Source organism: Copadichromis virginalis, linkage group LG15 (assembly GCF_057382275.1).
Source record: "Copadichromis virginalis isolate Kocher_CV1m ecotype Utaka linkage group LG15, C_Virginalis_male_GT1.1, whole genome shotgun sequence".
Classification (NCBI taxonomy): Eukaryota; Metazoa; Chordata; class Actinopteri; order Cichliformes; family Cichlidae; genus Copadichromis; species Copadichromis virginalis.
Genome location: NC_140632.1, coordinates 766,704 through 790,986, shown reverse-complemented (window position 1 = coordinate 790,986; position 24,283 = coordinate 766,704). Strand labels below are relative to the sequence as shown.

General features: G+C 43.1%; 2 protein-coding genes across 2 annotated transcripts in view; both read right to left on the bottom strand.

Annotated features, from left to right (window-relative positions):
• Positions 1-262: 262 nt before the first annotated feature.
• On the bottom strand, positions 263-1,223 carry LOC146691465 (hatching enzyme 1.2-like). Its single transcript, XM_085431251.1, has one exon. It carries the CDS (start codon positions 1,091-1,093, stop codon positions 302-304), a length of 792 nt encoding a protein of 263 aa, XP_085287377.1. The 5' UTR covers positions 1,094-1,223; the 3' UTR covers positions 263-301.
• A 3,203-nt stretch (positions 1,224-4,426) lies between these two features.
• Positions 4,427-24,283, bottom strand: part of snap25a (synaptosome associated protein 25a) — a 36,580-nt gene continuing 16,723 nt past the window's right edge. Inside the window, exons 2-8 of the mRNA XM_085431250.1 lie at positions 22,627-22,770; positions 20,218-20,259; positions 16,498-16,546; positions 12,925-13,042; positions 9,209-9,328; positions 6,736-6,880; positions 4,427-6,000 (exon numbers count right to left, since the gene is read on the bottom strand). Coding sequence (XP_085287376.1) covers positions 5,932-6,000; positions 6,736-6,880; positions 9,209-9,328; positions 12,925-13,042; positions 16,498-16,546; positions 20,218-20,259; positions 22,627-22,698 — 615 coding nt within the window. The 5' untranslated portion in view covers positions 22,699-22,770 and the 3' untranslated portion in view covers positions 4,427-5,931. The remainder of the gene's footprint in view (positions 6,001-6,735; positions 6,881-9,208; positions 9,329-12,924; positions 13,043-16,497; positions 16,547-20,217; positions 20,260-22,626; positions 22,771-24,283) is intronic.

The window sequence follows — 24,283 nt, the reverse complement described above, 5'->3', positions numbered from 1 at the left end:
TACAGCAGTGAGTGCTACAGCCATCTGTGAAACATGGTGGAGGTTCTGTCACGGTGCTCGTTGAAATCAATGAAAGTTTGAACAAACACCGTGTAAAACCATCAGGAGCATCTGATCCAGACCAAAGGAACATAAATGTTGCTAACCAGATGAAGCCACACATGTTCAAAACACCATTTTAATGCACTTTATTTTTGTGTTTGACTTTTTTAAAGAGAATATTAACACACTGAAAAAGCATTGATGAAAGAACCTTTGGGAACAAATGAAAACTTCTAATCAGACAAGCTAACGTGTGTTTTCAGCAGCCGTACAGCAGGTTGATCCTCCTGATGTCCCAGTAGGACATGCCCTGCCTCTGGCCAATCTGGACGTTGCGGTTGGGGATGGGGGAGATGGTTTCCCTGCCATTGATGGAGAAGGCTGTTCTTTCATAGTGCATTATGGAGGAGTAGTCGTAGGGAGTGTTGAGGTTGTTGGTGTCCTGCTTGTCGAAGTTGTAGGCCATCTGTGGGTCGATGTTCTCCCAGTTGATCCTGACGTAGTAGTCGCGGTCGCTCCTGGTCTGCTCGTGCTGGAAGCCCAGAGCGTGGTTGACCTCGTGCTGGACGACGCCAAAGTAGACGCAGCCCTGCCTGTTGAGAGACAGAACCTGCTTCCCTCCCTGTCTGCCCAGAGGAGAGAAGCATCCGTTCTGGCTCTCGATGCTGATGTAGTCGTTCTGGTTCTTACGGTCGACAAAGCGGACACAGGTCTGGCTGTGGAAGGACTGCAAGGCATTTCTGATCAGCTGCCTTTCCCTGCTGCTGTACTCACTGCTGATGGTGAAGGGAACCGTCACCAGGCCGTTGTTGTCTTTCTGCCACAGGCACCTCTGGTAACTCTGGCATTTAATGGCATTTCTGCTTTTTGGAAGCAGGATGTCTCCTTCCAGCAGGATCTCGTTGCTGCCATTGTTTGCGGTCAGAATCCTGGTGGTGATATCGACGGTGTGGTCTTCCTCCACCTGGCCCTCTCCTCCTCCTCTTTCCTCCATGAGAGGATGAGCCTGAGAGAGGCCGAGCAGGAGCAGCAGGCTGACAGAGGGACTCATCTTCAGAGTGGGTCTGGTAGCTGTGGAGCTTCTTTGCAGAGCTGCTGTGGAGAGACTCCTCGGAGCTTCGTGTCTGACACAGTTGAGTCGCAGGTCTTTATACTCTCCTCTACAGGTGTGTCTGCAGGAGGATTATGGGCTGGGGTCCACATCGCTGGGCCTGAATAAACCTGAGAAGGGAGGACTGCACAGACAAACCTACTCTTTCAACATGCTGTGTTATGTCAGGGCTGTGGACGGATCAACACAGTTACTTTACTGGGTGGGACTTGTTTAACTACACATTCGAAACTTCTACAACTAAAAAGTCCTCAAATTCTCCATTTGCAACCACCTTTATTTTCACTTTTATTTTGGACAGTCAGAAAATGCATATCTAAAAGTAATCTTTTCTCTTTTCTTCATCTGGCTGCTGTGTTTTTCTTCTCATTGACACAGTTAAAATAGTTTGAATTTGCTGTTCATACCATAAATCATCCCTGTAAAGCCTGAACCTTGAAACAATTCCCAGAAAGAAATAGTTTTGAAAATAGTATTTAGTATTTTTAGTATTTATTTATTTATTGTCATTGTCAAGAACAATGAAATTGCGTTTGGGGCTTCCATACAACCCAAAAAAAAGAAGAAAATAATAAATACCCCTTAAAACCCAAGTGTACATATTTAACCCAGTGTGACGCCAATGCAATAAGACAATCCTTAGCAATAATGTTCGTAGAAATTCAGACAAAGACCTGAGAAACATGACAAAATACAACAATGCAACCCGTTCAATATTATTGTACTGTGAGATATGGTATCAGATATGATAGTTATCTATTTAAGAAAGAGGGGGGGGGGGGGGGGGCAGGAGGGGGAAGAGAATAAAGATATGATGCACCAATGCAGACCAGTTCATTGCTATTAAGAAGTTGGATATGGTTATTGTCCGTGAGAGGGGGGCAGAGAGTTCAGGAGCCTCACAGCCTGTGGATACAGGCTGTTGGCCAGTCTGGATGTTCTGGCCTGTATAGACCTGTACCTTCTCCCTGAGGGCAGCAGATGGAAAAGGTGGCGCGCAGGGTGATGTTGGTCCCGCAGGATACTGTGCACCCTCCTCAGACAGCGAGTGGGGAAGATATTACTGATCTCTGGCAGACTTGTTCCAATAATTCTGCCAGCTTCTTTCACCACCCGCTGGAGTGCTTGCTGATCGGCCTTGGTGCAGCTGGGGAACCACACTAGAAATCCATACGTCAGAACGCTGCTGATGGCACAGTTGTAGAAGTTCAACATCAGAGATCTGGGAATGTGTGCGCTCCGCAGTCTCCTCAGGTAGTAGAGGCGCTGTTGGGCCTTCCGTACAACTGAGGTGATATGGAGAGTTTATTGACATTGTCATATATATATGTATATGTAATATATGTTCTATAAAAATGACTTTATGGAACATGTACGCATTAGAATCACACTACAGACAAAGTGTGAAACTGAAATACAACAAAATGTTATGTTGGTCAGACCAACAATCAAATGGCTGAAAGTACAACTCACTAAAGAAACTTGATGATAACTTCACTCGAGGAAGATTAGTCCAGTTCTCATCTATTTATTTTAGTAAGTAATTGTGGATTTGGTTCATTACAAAGGTTTAGTTTTTTTCTGTTAAACTTGGCTGAAATGCATCATTATTGTAATAGAGAAGCTCAGGTTTACCTTTTTTTTCTTCAGTCGTTGAGTCTTTCTGTTCTTCCCTCCACGATTTGTCTTCATTAGGAATCAGGTGCTCACATTTATGTGTGTCCCAAAGAGAAAGCGTCTTCTGACGTTGCAGTCATTGATGTACATTACAAACTTTCCACGACACCACCATCAGGCCACATTTAGTCCAAATCATGACATTCTTCCGGTACACTATATGGACAAATATATGTCCTACTACAGTACCACAGTTTAATTCATTAACTCTTTCGTCCATATAGCACATCTGGCTCAAATGAGAAGCTTGATGCACATAATTTGACCAGTTATGTTCCCCTAGCATTCGGTTAGCATTTACTGAGAAGTTAGCTAATCCCATTAAAACCATCACCAGTAAACCAACATGGGTAATCTAAACTTGGCTAACAGCAAACTTGACAATGTATTTGTAATATTGGAAAAATTAATAAAGAAAAGAAAAGAAATGCTTTTCTGAGAAGAATTTTTTTTATAAACATACACTTTAGGCTGTATAAAGCATGGCTGAGGATTGCTTATCATCCTTGACTGGCTGCCACTTTGAAACCTCAGGATATCGCTGTCATAAATGTTTTTGTACCCATATTTGAGAAATGCTCCGTTTGAGCTATAATAAGACTTAAATGAGTGAGTTAGCAAAAAAAATCCCTCCTTATATTTTTGAATCAAGGTAGAAACACTTGGCTTAAATATGTTAATTTCTGAGGTAAAGATTGGCATTTTGAAATGGGGACAGTGGGGAACAGTTTGGACTCAGGTGGAAGACCTGCAGTTTGTGCCACTTTCATTTTTAGCCCCCAGAGTTTTCTGCTTGGTCTGTTCACTAAACATAAAGCTACAGCTAGTAGCTAGCTAGCCCATCATAGCAACTGTAAAACAGTACTTGATCCCATACAAAACAATTTTGTGATTGGTATTCTTTCTTTTTTCTGTAGATTCAACAAAAAACACAGCTAAGCTTGTTGTTTTTGCACTGAGGTAAGCTAACGCTGCACATGGAAGTTTAGCTAATATTTAGCATGTAACTTGCTTATATGGAAATTTTGGCGACATATCAGAAAATGACAAACACTGAAACAGTTGATGTGAAAAAAGTGTGAATCTTTCTTTTTTAATGTGACAATTGTGTTTTTCCTGAGGAGAAGTTTGTGAAAGGAAAAAAGGATAGCAGAAGGGATTTGTAATTTTTTTTTATTATGAAACAATAAAACCTTTTAAAGTTAAATTTAGGTCGTTAAAAAGGGAGAAACGCTTTAGCAGTTGTGGTTATTCGACTGAAACTTCTGTATTTACCGTGTTTTCCTCAGCTGACATTTCTGAATGTTTTGGCTCTTTAGGAATCACTTCTTGCCTTTCAGTCTGGTTCCTCTCATATATTAAACTTGCGCCAAAGCTAAACACCACAAAGATGAATATCAAATGCTTTATCTTGTTGACTGTCAGTGTATCCCTGGACTGCTGGCTTCTTGTTTAGAGAAAACAGGGCCATCGGGTGGACTGTCTGCCACATAAGGTGTAATCTAAAAAGTGAGTGGTAGTTTGGGTAAATGCCACCCTGGACGTTAGAGATTGAGATTGGAGTCTCTAAGCAATAAAGACAGACACGGATGCAACTAGGGTTTATTACTTTTAATCAATTCAGCTAGCTACAAAATGTCCACCACTTCACACACTGACAGGATACAGAGAGGGAGTCTTTAGTATTACATGCGTTGAGGACATCAATCTCACAGTTTAACCTATTGTGTCATTCAGGTTTAGGTAATTCATCACCTTACTCTAACTACTTGACATTTTGGCGATTTGGTGTGCATAGCTCTAAAGTACAGAAGCAACAAAAAAACCCATTTGTATGTATTTTTTTGTTTCAGAGTATAGTTGTAATTGTTATTTAATATTGTCATTATTCTTACCAATAACAAACCACACGGGGAGAATAAACTTACATATACGGTTTTCTTATAAAAGTAAGGTCTCTCAGAAATATGCGTCTTTGCTTTACATTGCAAACGTTTATTTTTTTCAGAGCATCCAAAACCTATGATACAGTACACAACCAGTCCTCAGCTTTCATCATATAATCAACATCTTCATCACTGAACTGCATAATCATTTAGAAAACAGGTCATTTTTTTGCAATACAACCCAAAGTCCTCAGTTGTTTCAACTTCATCTCACTTTTTTGATCCCTTTTGCATTATTGTACAACGAGATGGTCACAGTCGGTAAATATATCGAGACAGAAAGAGTGGCACTATTGCAAACTTGCAGGAGTATGGAACGATAAACTGTGTCCTAATACCGAGCATGCGTTTTGTCAATTTGCTACTGCCATGTTATCATTTTTTATATATATTTTTTCAGACAGGTTTTATTTATAAGACTAAAATCTACCATTTGTCATGCAGAGAACGCACAATTCACATCACTTGGAATGCAATGTCTAATACAGCTACAGAGAGTCTAGTTGCACATTGTCTAAACAGTAACTCAGTATGATTGCGATGAAGGAAAATGGACCAAGGACTGCCTTTTGATTGTAAGTGCTCTTTGCCGTCCCGCCCAACTGTACCGCCGCTTAGTGACTCGTGTTTGCCATCGATCTTCTCCTGCTGTTTTTGTGACAACACCAAAATAAGGAGCATGACAGTAGCCTATATGTAATGACACAGTTTTACTAAGACGATACTGAGATACCGAAAAGGAAGAAAAAACAAACAGCTTGTACAGCATTCCTATTATATACTTGTCATCCAGAGAAGTGTACTCGTGTGTGTATATATATGTATATATATATGATATGTGAGATATATATATATATATATATATATTTGACATAGAGAATAAAAACTTCACAGGTGAGCTAGAGATCCATCAAGTCAGCACTATATACAACCTTTGGAAAGAATGATATACGGAGTATAAGAAATCATCTTTTTACGAGGACAATCATTTTGAAAAAGCTCGACAGACGACACAGAACAACATTTACAATGGGCGGGGAGGTGATATGTGCATGTGTGCAAACCTAGAAGGTCAATACCATGATGAAAGCATGTCAGCGCCTATCGATGCGTGGCGCGGGACGCCGGGACGTTCACGCTCCGGACTCCGGGCGTTTAGCCACTGCCCAGCATCTTTGTGGCGCGCTGGTTGGCCTCATCGATCCTGGTCTTGTTGGAGTCGGCCTGTGAGAGAGGAAGAAGTAATGAGAGGGCTTTGTTGATTGATTCCACAGATCTGTATTTTGGTGTTTTATCTTTAGTACCCGGTTAGATAGATTTCATTGTACTTTTGGTGTGGTAGAGCTTTGAATTTAGAGATGGAGCTTTTTAAAAAGACTCTATTATACAAAGAGACCATTAAATATAGAAATGCTTAAGAAAATAAAAGGTAAGACAACTTTTCTTTGCTGTTTCTACATTTTATCTCTGACCTGATTTTAATGACTGTCATTCCTTTATGTCTTAGACTTAAGAGTTGCACAGTTCTGCGTCAAAGGCATTAAGTTATTTAAGTCTTAAGGTTGGACATTATTTTAAAACTTTCTAACCAATCACCAGCATTTCATCAACTGCAAATTTACGGGCATGTTCACAGCACTCTTGCACATCCTCACAACGTGGCCACTCGATGTTCTTACTGTTTCAGTTAAACCAAACCAGGAAACAGGGATGTAAGTGAATGTTGGAATATCCATGGAGAAAACCTTGCAGCCTATAAAAGACCCAACCTGGCTGAGCTTTGTGAACCTGAGCTGGTGTCGTATACAAACCAAGCTTTCCAAGCTTTTCCTTCGTGTCCACACTGGTTATATGTTATATTTGCAAGGAGGCAACTCACTAAATAAGCAAGATGACTCAACTCGGCGATTACATGAACCCGGTGCGCTTGAAGAAAAAGCTGAAAAGCTGTGCGTGTACCTTCTCCATGATCCTGTCGATCTGGCGGTTCTGGGTGTCGATCTCGTTGCCCATGTCCAGAGCCATGTGGCGCAGGTTGCCAATGATGCCACCCACCTGCTCCAGGTTCTCATCCATCTCGTTTTCCCGGGCATCGTCTGTTACCCTACCATACAAAAGGTCACATTTATCTCTGCAGTAACTAGTACAGCACACATTGCCACTGCTGTTGTCCATATTTCACCTCTGAACCTCCAAAGAGCAGAGACTGAACGCAGGATCCTGTTCACTGTGTTTCTTTATTAATATCACAATGTCACAGTGTTAAATATCCAGATATACAATTCCCAGTCTTTCAAATATATAGACACAGATTAAAAAAACTGAATGTGAAATATGATATAATCTAATATCCACATTAAAGTCTAAAGCCTGTGTTGTTCTCAAGAATATAGATTTGGATTATAGTTCTCCATCAGGTAATCTGATTACATATGAAGACAAGAAGACAAGAACCAGATAATGAATGTTTTTTTTCTGCTGCTCCTCGTCTTTATCTGACTTTCAGTCTATTTACAGCTGTTCATGTAGCTAATGTAGCTCGACCTTCAGTAGATGCTGAACTGTGGACTCGTGCTTTTTCTATTAGTCGATGGTATTCAAGTAGAAACGCCTTCATTTGCTCTTTCGTTGTTACATTAAGTATCACTAAAGTACTAAAAGTAGAGCTGATTTCAGTACCTGTTAGCAGTGATGGGAATAACGCGTTACTAACGGCGTTACTGTTTTCAGTAACGAGTAATCTAACTAATTACTGTTTCTATCGTTACAACGCCGTTACTGTTACTAACAAGAAAATGAGGTGCAGTCGCGTTACTATTTTTCAGCAAACAGACGGTTGAAGCTGTGTTCAGCTCACCGCACCTTCAGGTGCAGGAAGTAGCTGTAAGTAATCCGGGCGCTACAGCTTTAAGCAGCTGCGCGCTCCCGCTTCTGTAAATAGTTTGAAATGTGTGGTTGTTACAGTAAAAATATCACTTTTTCTACTCTGATTTTATGTTTTGTGTCTGATTTTAAATCAATTGTGTTAATGCAGTCTGTCAAAATGAAAACATGACTGTAAATTCAGACACGTGAGGTTGTGCTGAAAAGAATGAGACCAAACAAGGCAGATAAACAGTTAAAGGTAAAATGTGGAGGGAACATCAGAAGGAGTTAAAAATGGCCGATTGTACCCTGGACCCCAGAGGATTAAACGTTTTTTTAAAGCAACGCAATAGTTACTTTTCAAGTAATCAGTTACTTTTAGAATCTGGTAACTCAGTTACTAACTCAGTTACTTTTTTGAAGAAGTAACTAGTAACTTTTTCAAAGTAACTTGCCCAACACTGCCTGTGAGTACCTTTGTGGGTACATTTAAATACTGACTAAGGCCGACTCTACGTAAAAAGTGGAATAATTGATTATCCGTGTATGTGGTTACTGCCAGTGAGCTGAAGAAAGTTTAGGAAATTATGAAAAATACCAGGATATTTCAAACTTTCTGCTGTGACATCTGGATGGATCTGGCACAAACACCATGAAAGCATGGATTCATAGTTCAGGCTGGTGGTGATCTAGTGATGGGATTTTCTTTTGTACACTTGATTATTGACGAAATGTTGCAGCATTGTCGAGTATTATTGCTGATCATGTGTATCCCTTAGTATACCACGTCACAAAGCTCCAATCATTACAGTTCATTGTATTCAAATGATCTCCACAGGCACCACATCTCAATCTAACGAGCCTGTTCTCACTCCCGAGGCGCAACATCCCGACGTTTTGTCACGTCCCACGGCGTTCCTGAGGAACGCGAATGGTGACCTTCCGCGTTCTTATGGTACGCGCCGGGTTATGGATTAAATCCAGTGGAATTACGATCTCGCGGTAATTGACGTTCCTGCCCTGTATTGCAGCCCTAAACCTAACCTTAACCAGCACTGCAATGACGTGAAATAGTGTTTTCCCAAAGTGATTTAAGTTCTCATATGTCCTCAGTTTTCCGATGTCGTCATGTAGGAACGTGTTGGGTAGCCGAAAACGTAATATGTTGATGATTTGTCACCTAGCGTAAAATGTTACGCTTTGGGAGTGAGAACGTGTTGATCTAACAGAGCGCGGGAAATGCAGATCATGGGTCTGTAGCAGCAGTATGGATCCATATCAAAGTCACCCAGGAATGTTTCCAGCATGTTGTCAGTTCTATGCCATGAAGGATTAAAGCAGTTCTTTTAGGAAAAGTAAGAGAACAGCGCATCTAACAAAGTGGCTGGTGAGAGCGGACGGACATCTCAGTGCTACATAAAGGCTGGTCTGCTTTGCTAGACTAGTCGGGCTGCCGGTGAGGCCAAAAACGATGCCATGTGCACGTTTACCCTCATCTTGCCTCGAAATATTCCAGACAAGATGAATGTGCCCCGTAAAATCGCACACATCCAAGCGTTCCTCCTACCTGCGGATGAAGCCTCCGCTGATGGCCATCTGTTCGCGTTCGTCCACCACGCGGGCGGGCTGGCTGGCCACCACCCCGTCCTGGTTATTCCCCCAGGCCTTGCTGGCTCCGCTCTTCATCCTGGCCACCGGCAGTGACGAAGAGGAAGTTACTCAACAGTTTGAAAAAAGCGACTCGCCATTTACCTCAACCAGGCAGGCTTCCAATTAGTCAAACCTAACAAAGAGAGCCTTGGATTTGAGGTACTGCAGCAGCACATATGTAAATATATTAGCATGTAGCTGACACACAGTGTTAATCGGTTTCATGCAACCAGCACATAAATATATGGTGGGACTAGACTAAAGTCGAGCAAAGCATAGCAGGCATGGACTGGCTGGTAGACTGGGTTTGGTAGGTACAGGCTCATTCTGTTGTAACACAGTACTTATGTGTGCGATGTTATATTGCAGGTATATAACATACTGTTCAGAATCAGGCAAGCCCTGTACGCTGTGCCATTTCATGTCTTAACATAGCTGCAATTTGAACTGTGTTGTAGCCTGATTCCTTCTCTCTGTCCTAAACCGTCATACTTCTGTGTTATTGCAACAGTAAAGCACATCCCACTCCCACAGTGTGACAGAAAACAGAGAAGAGACAGAGCTTGTGGCAGACACACAACACAGAGTGTACAGGACTGTCACATTGTTGGGAGGGACGACGATCAATGCGGAGAACAAACTGCGAAACAAGAAGAAGGAGAACAAAACAAAACAAGAAACTGGAGGGAGTCAGCAGAGAAGAGCGCCTCGTTTACCTGTTCCTGAACCATCGGCATCACCCACCCCAACCCCCACACCTGTCTGTCTTTATATGTCACAGAATCCTGGTCATGTTGAGGTGGTGAGGCGGGGGAGTGGGGTAATGGTTGTGACTCAGCTTATCTCTCAACGAAAGTCACATCTGCTTGCGTCTGTACAGCTGTGCTAACACAATCGCAGCTCGGCTGCTCGGCCTATCAAAGCTCACTCTGTCACATTCAGCATCTGTTTTGGCTCCACACAGCAGCTAGATGGAGTGGAAGGTAACAGTTGTCTCTTTAGTTAGAGCTCTGTCGATGCTGTCTGTGTACACATGTCAACATTTTCCTGCCCATTCAGTAGCATCCTGACACTTCTTTGCTTGTATCACAGTTGCTGAGCTTTTATAACCTTGGAGTGCTGTGTGGATGTATTCTAGCTGTATCGGGATGGCAATGGCTCAGCCGCCTCCTACACTGCTCTTATTAATAGAAATGGACTGAGGCAAGGCTTCGCTGAGCGCCCTGTCCCTGCTGACACACACCAATATGATTAACACATACGCTACCCTTGTCTACGTCCTTTATATTTCCATCTGTTTTCTTCTTTCTTTCTGCTGCGTTTTTTTTAATCTCATCTCCTTCTGTAAAACTTTAATTTGCAATTTACTTTCCTGCTGTCTCAGAAAGGATATACTGCACATTTCTAATCAGATCTGCTCTGATTGAGCAGAGATGATCTGATTAGATGGTATGAGTATTGCAGGACCCGCGGTAAGACTAAAGTCATTCTGCCTCATTCATTCATTGAGCGACCTGCAAGTCGAGCAATCCACCACCAGCTCCTGAGTGGCATTCAGACGGCCACAATATGAAGCCTTTAAGAGGGAAATCTGGGGTCTGCTAATTCTGAGAGACACGCTGAAGGGATTAGGAGGTACAGTGAGCAGCAGTGCTGAAAAACGTATCTCTTTTAGCATCCTGCTATTTGTGCAGGCAGGTTGAGTCAATGTCCCAGCAGGCTGCCACTATCTGATATGGCTGACCTACATGTGAGCGAGTTCCCTGCAGGAAACGGAGCTTAGCAAACATCAGTGTTTAGCAGCCAGAGTGGAATAAAGGCTAAATTAGCACAGCGCTCTGCAGGAGAGGTGGCGCTGCAGACAAACTGCAGCAGAAACAAGGGTCCTGCACACAGTGCTGTGGCATGATGCACCCATTTTATACATCGACCCTGACTACGTTCCTAAAAATATCTCAGTGCGCATGTGTCCTAGCCCAGTTTCTAGCTGCAAGCTACACCACAGATCACTCCTGTTTTTCTCCTTTGCTCTGAATGTGTCATTCTGTCATTTCTTTCCTATTTTCAGCGTGTTCGCTGCCATACTTTGAGCATCTGACAGTTTTGTTGTGCAGCATTCCTCTTTTATCTTCTCTTTGTTCTTTTCCATCGTTTGCCAAGCAGGGACTTCAGTTAACTTTATTTTCTTTGTATGTCTTTAAATTTGGTCCAACCCGTAAAGTTACGAAACGACAGCTCTGCTCACAAATGAACTCTGAACACGCGCCGATGTGAGTTTGGCACAAAACGATTGCTGTTCATCAGGATCACCATCAGTATCATTTTCAGTGTAAACATCAACATCATGATCGTAGCATCATCATGTGTAGCATTGCTTTATGAGTTACATCATCACGCATGCATGAGCATTCACAGGGTCATGCTCGCCAGTCTTTCCATGTCATTGGTGCTCGGTGGCTCATAGAAGGCAGTGGGGGAGGGGGTGTTCAACGGGAAACAGAAAGGTCTCATTGCCTGCAAACAGGTGAGGATCTACTGGATGTCAGAGCAGTGTGGTGGTGGTAGAGATCATGCAGATGAGGAGAAGTGTCAACCAGTCCTGGACCAGGCTGGCCAAAGGCATTTTGGGACCAAGATCGCTACATTTCCATCTGGAGTCAATACATTAGGATGATCTAAGTGCCAAGATGCTTCTGGAGCCCCAGCCCTGCTCTTTAAATCTAAGTACGTTTTATAATTGGGAAGGTCAACAGCTTCCCACCACCATGCATCAAAAATGAGAAAAAACCCTCTTCAGGAGGAATCGATACGACTGCTACAGGTGGGACTTCTACAGCGGCTACACCTGCATGTAGACGACTCCCATCACAGAGCTGTTTGGAGAAGTGGAAGCTTAGAGAATATGGCACTTGGTAGAAGAGAGGCACTTATTGATGAAGCATGGCCTTGGCTGGGTGGGGGAGAGTTGACTGGACGTTTAAAGCTCGGCTTTATGGAATTTGGGTCTCACCGGTAGGTTTGTATCAGCCTCATTTGACCGTACAAGGTATGTAAAAATCTGGGTGGTGAATCAATTTTAACTTTGGAAGAACTTTAGCAGCTTTTTGAGGTCAATTGTTCAGTGATGGTTCAGACCGTTGGACTATGAGATGCTCCCAGTTGGGGAGCTATAAATTCTGGGACACTATGTTTGCTATGCCCAAAGAAGGTCGTTGGACGTTTTCATCACTCATCCAGGGGACTCCTTCAGTCTCAGCTGACTGTTAGCAAATCCCTTCAGTAAACCATGTGGTTTAAATAAAAGAAGATAAAAAGTACTAACTGACCAACATGACTGGGCCTAACGAGTGTCACGTACTGTTACGGGAAATCACGTTATTGTTTTAGATGTTTGGGTTTTTTTAAAAATTGTCATATTGTGACTGGAAATGTTTAACCTTAAGTGGGCCGACTGAACAGGGACGATTTTGAAGTTAATCATTCCACATTGTGGGCCAGGCTCAGTGTTTATTAGGAGCTGGAGTAGAGCAGACTATTGGCTGATGGCCATTGTGATGTCACTTCTACCTCGGTTTTATTTCTTAGATACTTAATTTTAAATGGCAGGCAGGCAGGCAGGCAAGCAGCACCTACTTGTTACATGGACAGGAGCAAAGACCACAGAATTTCCCTAGATCGTTCAAATTCTTTTCTGCATCCTTCATGTCCTTATTGATTTGGTCCATTCCCTCCTCGATGCGCTCCAGTTGCTCTGATTAAACACAAGTCATTTATCCCCCACAGAACGAAGCAGAAGGAGAAGAGGAGAGAAAGAAAGAGAGGACAAAGGAGAGAAGACAACAACTTCAGACACTATGACGAAAGAAAGTCAAACAAAAACTTAAAAAGAAGAAAAAGGAAAAACTGGACGCCACCACATATGTAAAGAACCTTTGGGGCACATTATCAGTACCTACTTGTTACATGGACATATGAAAAGCCCACAGCATTTCCCTAAATCTTTTAAATTTTTCTCGGCTTCCTTCATGTCTTGGTTGATATGGTTCATGCCATCTTCGACACGATCGAGTTGCTCTGGTCAGGACAAAGGGATGACAGTAGTGGAATGAATTTCATTGACTGATTGACAGAAATATGAGTCATGATGAGCAGCAAGTGAAGCGTTTGTACTCTGGTGTGTATCTGAGTGTACAGTGCATCGCTTTGGTGGCTAAAATACAATTATGTGCACTTACAGATTTTTGGGGGACCAGAAAATGGTCCATGAGAGTCCCCAACAATCCAATAATGAAAGTAAATCTTCTCTCTTTGTTTTCTTGGTTCATTTGATTGAAAGTGTAAATGTTTCAGCAAAGATGTTAAAGGGAAACAAAGATTTCTGGGGGAAATCGGCGTTTCCTTTTTTTCAAATCAATAGATCAATCTCAAATCCGATCGAGCAGACTGTCAGCTCAGGATAAAGAGCTGCTCCGGGTCCTCCCACACAAAACCAGGTTTTAGTACCAGTTTATACCCCGCAGCAGGAGAAACGGTTGTCAGTCAGCTTTAGAGGCGGCTGGCACATTTTCTTAGTTTCCAGCTGCTCCCATCACTTCCAGTACCAGTTGCAGACGGCCATGGAGGCTTAGTGGGAGACATCCTGGTAACGCTATAATACAGCCCACGACCAAGGACGTAACTAAACAGATTTTCAATGTTTATTATTTGAAATTAAATGTAATGATATTTATTTAAATATTTTTATGATATATTTATAAAAGTTGTAAATATTGTAAAGTGACTTTGTGCATCTCAGGGTAACTCTGTGGGAGCAATACTTTGGCTGTATTATGGAGTAGATTCATCTTTCTAGCCTTTTCTGTTGATGTGCATGATGTTTGTTCTGTTGTTCGTCTGTCTTTTTATTTTTCCATCAGACGTGTGCTCAGGACTGTTCACCGTTACCAAACTACAAAAAGGTAAATACAACCAAAATCTGGAGGCCTATGTGACCTGATAACGATGAAGCCAAGTCTAACTTTCTTTTTCAAAATCACAAACACAACTTAGAAAATTAGTGAAGAGAAAAAACATGTTTCCTTTGCTTTAACGTAGTAAGTTAAGGTGGAACCGCTCCATAAAAAATCCACATCCCAAACTGACTGACAACTACTTTACAAAGAAAATGTTTCCACCCAAATTATCAGGACATCACACAGAACCTAAAATGACTTATGCAGAATTTAACTTTACAGAATCGTTTTTGTCTCCTTTCCTATAAAAACCTTAAATTATGAGCAACGCAAAACGACTTTCTCCATACTTAAATTTACTTAGTGTTATTATTTCTTTGTTTTCTGCAGAAATCTGATGTATTGCCTCCTTATTCTTTGAGTATTATAGGTAATTGTAACTAAATTGTCATTTCAAATAAAATACATTGAAATCACATTTATTTGGTGACAGTCACAGGCTGTAAAATTCTACTGAAATATTTCCGTAGGAAAACGTGCGGATGGTCGTTACAGCTGAAGACCTTTTCAGTGCTGAATGGATTTTCTCTTCCTTTGGTTGTAAGCTGCCGGGAAGCTGCCCAGTTTTCCTTTCTCTGATTTAACGTGTAAAACTTGGGAGAATTTAAACATTTTTCAGCTACTGGATTATTTGCATGTTAGTGACAGCTGCAGCATGTGGCCCTTATGAGCTGTAGATGAAGCTGTGAGCATGAACAGCACACCTTTTGCTGCCGTTACGAGGGTCAACTGAAAACTGTGTGTGTGGCTTTAAAATGATTCAGTGTAACTGAAAGGACTCAGGTCTGTCTGGTCAGTGAGCATCGGGGCCGTCGTCGTGCTGGTGTGGTGGACGGCTGCTGGGTGAGTGAAGGGTGAGGCACGGTTAAATATGGAGTGGACTGAGAAACGACTTTACAGATTCTTTTCCCCAAATTTGTAAAATCCCTGGTTTACAGTCATTGATGGTCATAAAGGACGTCACATTGTGTTAGTGGTATTATAGAGAAGTGGGTCACTGAGTGTGTGGTGATCATTGAAGAATGATACAAAATAAAGATCAGCGATGGCTTCAAGTTCAAATTGAAATGATTTGCATCAGAGGTAAAGCACATCAGCCTATGAATGTTGACTTCAGCACCAAGTGCTGCAGAGGTGCAAATCTGGGGTCATAGGTCAGCTCGGGCTCCTGCGTCCAGTCAGCTGTTGCAAACGATCCTGCAGTTCTCGGGGCAGCAAGGCTAAATGGAGAGTTGGAGGAGGGAGAGCTTTCCTCTCCCCGAGTGATGCTGGTGCAGTCAGGCCTCTTACTGGGCTGCTCTGGTTTACGAGCTTTCCCAGAAACAGAAAACTGAGGGCGCTCAAGAGTCCAAATATCATTCACTTCACATTAGAAATGATATCTTTTAAGGTTACTGTGAGCCGACGTTCTCATTTATTGCATCTAATCAGGGATTGTACAAATCTGTAGGTGGGCTGATAGACAAGGGCTTGAATATTTTGTCATTACCAGCTAAATCGATCGTTTGGACTGTTAGTGGGCTGGAACGGCCAGGTTAGCTGTCCTCAGACCTGTTTGCCTTTATTGTGATATAAAGCAGTATAATAGGTCATATGGGTGTTTTTTAAATGTATTTATTTCTTGTAAACAGATCTGAGACCAGCCCGGAGGTTACACTGCCGGCAGCACCCACAGGGACGAGGCCGTCGGCCGGTTCCTGACAATGAGTTGTTGAGCTGTAAGGTTTCATTCCTGCGGTTGCTGCCGTTAAATCTTCCTGACAGGATCTGTTATGGTTTTGGCACTCGTGACAATTCCTTTAACCGTCGTCCTCAGCTCAGAAAAACCATAAAACGCTGCTGGCAAAGTGAAAGCAGTTAGGCAAAGTAAAAAGAAAAATGTTAGCCAAAGAAAACAAATGTTAAAAGAAGCTGAAAGAAAGAAGGAAACCATGTTGAACCTTCACCAAAGAAAACATGCAACAAATCAAACAACTCAAAACCGATTCCTTTAAGGACAAAACGAATTAGTTTGGAAATACTCAAGTAAAACCAAGCAACTGCAAATGAAACGCGTCGTTTAATTCTAAGTCTACGAGGTGAGGACTGGAGTGTAGCGCTGCTTGTATTTGAATGCAATCATATTATCACTGTGCCGATTCTGGTCGCATCTATATGTTGTGACCCTGCGCCATCGCCCCTCATGCACACTTACCTCCCTGCTCGTCCAGCATAACCAAAGTCCTGATGCCGGCATCTTTGCTCTATTCCCCGGAGACAGGAGGTGGAAAAGGAAGACAATCACAGGAAAACAGTGGTGAGCGGCTGCAGGAGCTCAGGAAGCAGTGAAGCTGAGAAACTCTGCGCTGCTCCTTTCTTTGCATCCTTTGAAGTTAAATTCTCCTAACATGGTTAAACACGCTGGCAGAGCACAATTACACCTGCAGCTAACACGAGCGCTCTGCTCGCCTTCGCCAAATTACGTTTTTATTACAGCAGGAGAGCGACACACACACACACTTTTAAAGGTACATTTTTGCAATTAATTCCCTGCAAATCTAAACTAAAACATCTACCACCTTCATCCAGCTGTGTTTTGTGCTTTTCTTTTATATTTTTTATGTGACTTTTTAGCCTTACAACCATTTTTTAAGAGACGTCACCTTTACCTGGTCACCACAAGAGTGAACTCCTCATTAAATAAAGGTTACAAATCTGTATTATATGAAAGTATGAACCATTCCTCATTTAACTTTACATGCATTAAGCACCATACATGCATGCTTTGGGACAGTTCCTTCACAGATAGTTTAAGGACCTTATTTATGACACCTGACACACCTGACACACCTGCCCAGTCTTCAGCTAGTCGGGGCAATAACAGCTTGAGCACAAATGAATGTGATTTAGAAGTCTAAGGGTATAATTTACTCATATCAGCAACTCAAAAAAAATCACAGACCTGCTGTTTTTTATATCGGTGCGATTAGCTTTAAATTGTGTGTTGGAAGTGTTAATCGCACACTTGATTTAAATATTCTCTGTATTTTTGCATCTTGAGAAAGGGTGAGTGGCTAAAATCTCTGAGTCATCACCTGTTACATGCAATTTTGTCACTGCGCTCTCTTTCTACCTTTTGTTTCAAAAAACCAGCTGGTGCTGGCACAGTGTATTAGTAACTGCTGGCCTAAGGCTTTAATTTAAACAGCAGAGAGAGAGAGAATAACACATCTGCTGCTGTGCTTTCTGTAAAGCAACAGAACAAATGCACATTGAGCTTGATCATCGGGATCATTGCTTCATCTTCTTGTTTTCCTGAACAAACAAATTGAATATTTTCCTTCCTATTACCTCTGTGCTGATGATATTGATCCGAAGATGCAAAGACATCTGTCTGTTAAACGTGGAATCAAGCTGAAGGAGATTAATGATGCTAGCATCGACAGCGGACGAGCGTTCTTCTTAAAATCGTGGCACAATGCGAGTTTTCTGCTCCTGACTGGAGCAGCTGAGCCTGCAATAGCATTCACAGTAATGCTTCTCGTCACTGATGGCGGGGCTGGCAAAGGAGTCTGAGAAGATGCAGCAGCGTTAGCTAACATACAACTGTGTGCTTCTTTAAAATGCAGCACTAAGATTTGGCAGCTGGCTCAGCCTGATCGGCATAAATACAATCACGGTGTGTCGCTGTGTACCACACGTGCTCGCCATGACAAACAGCCACCCCTCCTCCTCAGCAGTTTGGGAAGAGAGCCACACGGATGCTTGGGAGGCGAGAGGGGAGCAATAAGGAGCCTCTGCATGAGAAATCCCAAAGTATCTGAAATGTGTCCCTGGGGAAACCCAACAATAATCAACCATAATCCCAGACAGGCCTGAGGATGGTGCAGCTTTCTCCATCTAACCTGGCGGTGCAGGAGAGTATTATCCTACACCTCCACTGACGGACTGTTGATGACAGATCATTGTCCCAGGTTTACAGTTTATGTTTGCTTTTGTACCTGTGATGACATGAAATGTTCCCTATCTAATAATCCCGGCTTTTTCAAATGGCCTCACAGCAACGAGCACGCTACGCTAAGAGCACGCTACGCCAAGAGCACGCCGCTAAGAGCACGCCGCTAAGAGCACGCCGCTAAGAGCACGCCGCTAAAGCTCCGGAATCGAGTGAAAGTCAGCCTCATTGTTAGAAACAACTAATTTTGTATTTTTCAGACTGAACAGATCTTCTTACTGTCGTCCTGGACATTCAGTTTGTGGGGAAAACCGATAAACACAGAGTCGCGAGTGACATCACGAGAGCCGCTGAATGTTATCTATGTCAGCTGTTTGTGCTGCATCCTCCCCACCCTCCATCTCTCTGATCACGTGCATAAAGAAGCCGTCGCTCTGTTCAGCCCTCCTTCGGTCCCTCCCTGCCTGCAGTACATTTGTAGGGTGGAGCTGATGGTGAGAAATGTCGACTGATGATCAATATGACCTTGAGAGCTGCAGCGGGTAGCTTGTTAGCCACTCACCCCCCCAGATGCTCTCACTCCTTGTCTCTCCATGCCTCACCCGCCCTCCTTTCTTCCATCTGCGTCTGCTTGTTGCAGTCTCATTACATTGCAGTATTATCATCCCTGATGTCACTGATCTTCACGTTATGTGCTATTCACGCCATTACTCAGTTGCCTCATGGTCCGCCAAAGCTGGGCACACGCTCCACAACCGTTGGGCAAAGCATGAACGTGACAGGGACGTGCTGACATGTACGTGTGGCTTTGTGTTGGACAGTTTACTGGATTTATTAAAAACGTGCTGCATTTTTCTGTGCACAGCAATCGTGTCGTGTCTAAATGACTAAGAAGGAATTGTTTCCACTTCCTCTTCTTACAGCTTTAAAACAAACAAACAAACAAACATGTTCAGTATTTTCATATGACGACTGTTTCTGTGGATACAGCTAAAATTAACTACGTATACATCACGTAACGTTACAGAAAATGCCACCAAGCCTAACTGACAGTCTCGCTTTTATCCACAGTTTCCTGCCATTTGGAGGCCGTCTTGGTAACGCTTCTGCTGATCACCAGCACAATCTGACGAGAGAGCGCTGACCAGGTCAGAGCCTGTCCCACAGATGACTGAACAAACACCAATCCAAGGCACAAACAGTAGACTTACTTCTGTCTTTTGACTGGCTGTTTGGGGGCAAACCGACCACTAACGGTTCAGAATAGATCTGCTAGAGCGCCATGTTTCCCTCTCATGTAAAGTCTGATTGTGTCCTTCCTGGCAGCGCTGATGAACGTGAACACTTGCTGAGTGTATGACAGCTGAACGCTGAGTTTGGACTTTCAGGTATCTGAGTCTCGCTCCATAAATCTGAGCTATTCTAACAGCTTTAGAGATCCTCACACAACAATGAGCTTCCTACTGTCCTCGCTCTTCTACTACTGATTCATCTCTGCTCCTCTGAGAGTTTCAGTGTTGGTACAGTGACATGCTTGCATGTAATCCTGGTGCCGCTGGTGTCGTCAGGTTAAAACCTTTAAGTTTGTAAAATGTAAAGGATCTCTGACAGAGGCGCAGTTATTAGAAAAGGACGTTTATCCTATGAGCTTGTGTGTTTGCACTTTGCATACACTCCTCCCTTCCCAGATTACTGAAAATGAAGGTTTTAGTAACAGTAACAACATTGCAACACAGGAGCAAAACGACATCGTTGTAATATTCACACGACTAACCCTGAAGTCTCCTCTGCCCTGCTTATATCCGAGTGTCGGCACAGGAAATGATCTGTGCTGCAAAACAGCAGCTCGTCCTGCACACGTAACACCGCGAGACGCGATTCAGTATCATTTATTTTCGTTTGTTGTTGACACACATTTTTAAACATTATTGTTGGCTATAAATCAAACTCATACACCAACATTTAGAGGACTTTTCTTACCTCTTCGACCAGCTGCAGCATACGGCGAGTGCTCTCCAGTGACTGCGGACAAATAAAAGAAACAATTCAGATTCAAGAAGCTTGGAAAGTTTTGGTTTTCATGTTATGTGCAGTTTTTCATGTGATGGCCAATAACCTGAGCATCGCACCAGACCGGCCATGAAGCCAAGCTTACCTGCAGAACTGGCAGGTCAGCTGCTCTCACTGCCATCAGCCTTTGATTTTCCATTAATACAAAAGTCTAAAAAGTCTGCCCACAGCTGCTGCACATCTGCAAGCCTCTTTGCAACCCACCACCACCTTCCATGCTTTTCCAGGCTTTGTCATATCTGCTGTCGTGGTAACTGCTCTGCTCTGCACCCTCTCACAGCCATGCTGCAGGTGGACACAACAGGTTCTGTTGACTGTTGTGTTCCTGTTAAATCTTATTTACACAACAACTCAATGTGGTTGTGCGCATTCGTTCGACTGAACATAAGCGAGTGTGTGTGAAACTAAATGGAGCCGATCAGAACAATCAGCAGCCGCAAACAGGATCAATCCCTGAACGATTATCGACGTGAACTCAACATGAACTCGCAGAGATGGACTGTGTGCACGCAGGACTGCATAGCTCTGACTGTAACACATGGAAATGGTGACTTATTCTAAGTTTAGAGTACGGCACAAAAGTCTAGAGCCGCCCCTCTCGTTTCTTTATATTTGTCTGGGAAATTGGGACCCGGCTACAGTGAAGATGAGCCCACACTTGTTTTAATGTTTGCTTTCACTGCTTCGGCAGTGTGCTTTGGATTTCCAGGCTAAAAATTAAGTGAAAAACGAAGCTGATGTTAATCGGACACTTTACAGACCTGCAACACTACAGCCCCAAAAAGACACGGAGCCTCTACGTTTTAGTGTTGTACCTTTTCCTGACCTTATACACACTGACGATAATTTGAGCTAAAATGTCATCACTCCATCGTAGCTGCTGCCACAGATTTTCAGTCCAGTTCTTGTGTGATGTGGCAGAACAGCCGCCCCTCAGCTGAGACGATTTCTGTGGGAAACAGTGGATAAATCACCAGAAGACCCAAAAGCATCTCTCAGGTCCTCTGTCGCGTCTTTCCTGGATTATTTCCTGTTTCTAAGGTTCATCTGCTGCAGATAGTTTTTAAACTCCTTGGAAATAAAATATCAAGAAATGAGGGGCAGCGTCAGACAGCATTCTGTCTTTCATATAATCATTTCACTCGCTGGGCCCTCATTTTAAGTTAGCCAGTGTTTCTTAGTAGATAAATGGCTTAATCATGAATTGAGCTGTGGTTTAGGGAAGGCCTCGAAGGGCACTGGTGGCAGCTCTCGGGCCGACAGATCCCCAGGTGCTAAACAGAAGTGGGAGGGAGGGGGGGGGGGGCACGACAGCTTGCAGAGCTGTGGGAACATGTAAGATAAGACCTGGAAGGTCCTGAAATGCAGCACTTATAGCACGTGATGGGCATTTGTGTCTGTTTTACTAAGTTAGCATTGATTGATCAAAATAACTCAGCTTTGTTATTAGCAGCAGGCAGAATCCTCATCGCTGTGTGACGTCTGTTATTAGCTCCTGGCTGATGTGTAACAGGGGCTCCCATTCTCTAAGGAGCGTGAGGCTGCACAGGGGCAGCAGCTCCGCCTCGCTGCGCTCGCTGCAAGCGCATCGTCTGCGCTGGTAGGGGTTGAGGGGTGGGGGGTGTCGGTTAGACAAACAAATCTGACACCGAGCAGCCATTTTTCACGTGGCTCACGTTCTTTTTCCTTCTTCTGATTCTGCCTTTTTGTATTCTGTCTCTGATCCGTCTGCATCAGCTCGCTCGTTTGCTTCCATCTGTTGGAATCGCTGTGGAGGCTGAAGCTCACAGAAGCCACAAAACTGTTATTCCAGCGCCGCCATTTTGTGTTTGCCCTGTGTTCCTGCGTGTGTGTGTGTCTGTGTGTGTGTCTGTGTGTGTGTTTGTATTTAATATTCTGCTCAGCTGTGCCACAGTGAGTCATATGTGAAGCTGGAGGGCTGATCAGCTGTGGGCCATGATGGAGACTTTCTCACTCTCTTGCCCTCTCTAACTGCGAAACACACACACACGCACACACGCACACACACACACACACTCATACACACACACTCACACGCACACACACACACACACACACACACACACACACACACACACACACACACGCACACACACACACACACGCACACACACACTCTATAATGTGCTCATTAGTGCACCCTCTTACTGTGCTGCATAGTTTCAGTATGTTTGAAGTTGTGATAAAACAAAGGTGCTCGGCGTCTCCAACCACCACGCGACTCCTCAGCGAGTCAGTAAGCGTGCACCTGCCATCACGAGGCAAACGCCTGTGATGCAGCAAGTCCGGTGTTCTCACCTCATCAGCCAGCTGGTCAGCGCGTTGCTGCATGTCTGACAGCTCATTGCGCATGTCCGCATCATCTGCCATGTCTGCTGGATGTCGGGGGTGGAGAAGGTCTCCGACAGGGAAGAGAAGATCCTAGTGGGAGTCCGGGGAAGGCTGGAAGAGAGGCAAAACACAAAGCATTCAGCGTGCAGCACACGGCTCAGTCGACTGTCGCATCAACGGACTCGGGACGATGGAGAACGTGGATAATTTGGTGTGCGACCACTGCAGAGTCAACTAACGTACCCGTGAGCTTGTGCAGGATTCAAACTCACAGCATCACTGTGGCGTGATCCCTTTCCCCCTGACCTCAGACCTTTCTCTGCGTCCGTTTATGATGAAAACGTCTTTATTTATGTAAAGAAGAGCACAACAAGATGAAACCAGCTGACAGCTCCCCGCGAATATTTTCCCTTCTCGATCTTTCGACGTGCTTTAAAATCATTATTCTCAAATTTCTGAGCTTAACATCGTCCCTGCCGTGTTGGTGATGTTTTTGCCTCTATCTCAGCTGCACTACTGAGCCAAACTGAAAACGAGGACACGTGATGTTACCTTCAGATTCATGACAAACACACCTGCTGCTCGCTCGCAGCCTGCAAGAATGCCCCGTGTGCGTTTGTGTAGTGTGTAGTGTAGTCCACATACATGAACACACACATATAACAAAATATGCCCCATTGTACCTGGAAGTAGTGCTTGGATACGAAAGAAGAGTTACATCCTGGAGATTAAATACAAGTATTCTAAGCACGATGAAAGAACAAATTAGTCAAGATATAATAGATTATATAGCGGAAAATAATAATGAAGAAGTTTCCCCAAGTATTCTATGGGACGCCCTAAAAGCAGTGATAAGAGGAAAACTCATAGGTTACAGCGCTAATTTAAAAAAGAAGAGAAATGAGCATTTAAGAAAACTCCAGACACAACTACAATATCTTGAAGATGCCCATAAAATAAGCGCAGTTACAAACTTACAATTAGAAATACAAAAGAAGAAAAACGAAATCGATGAAATTTTTTCAAGTGAAATACAAAAAAATATGGTTTTTTTAAAACAAAGATACTATGAGGTAGGAGGCAAATCTGCTAAATTACTGGCTTATAAATTAAAAAAAACAACAATTAGAAAATACAATATATAAAATAAAGGACCCTCAAACAAATAACATTGTGTATAAACTTGAAGATATACAGTCAGCCTTCCTAAAATTCTACAAAGAACTATATACACAACCTAGAGTGGATATTAAAGGTATGATATCTTTTTTAGATTCATTCGACTTACCAAAGTTGAATGAAAAACAGAATATAACCCTAATCAAGGACATATCTGAATTTGAAATTAAAAAAGCTATTACAAAATTGAAACCGAATAAATGCCCAGGCCCAGATGGATTCCCATCAGACTGGTATAAAGAAATGAAAGAGGTACTGATTCCTTTGATGAGAATATCATTCAACTATATTTTAAAGACGGGAGTAATTCCCCCATCTTGGAATGAGGCTTCTATCTCTATAATAGCTAAAGAAGGAAAGGACAGGCTTGACTGTGGAAATTACCGCCCCATTAGTGTTCTTAACCAGGACTTTAAGATATTTACATACATTCTTGCCAAAAGAA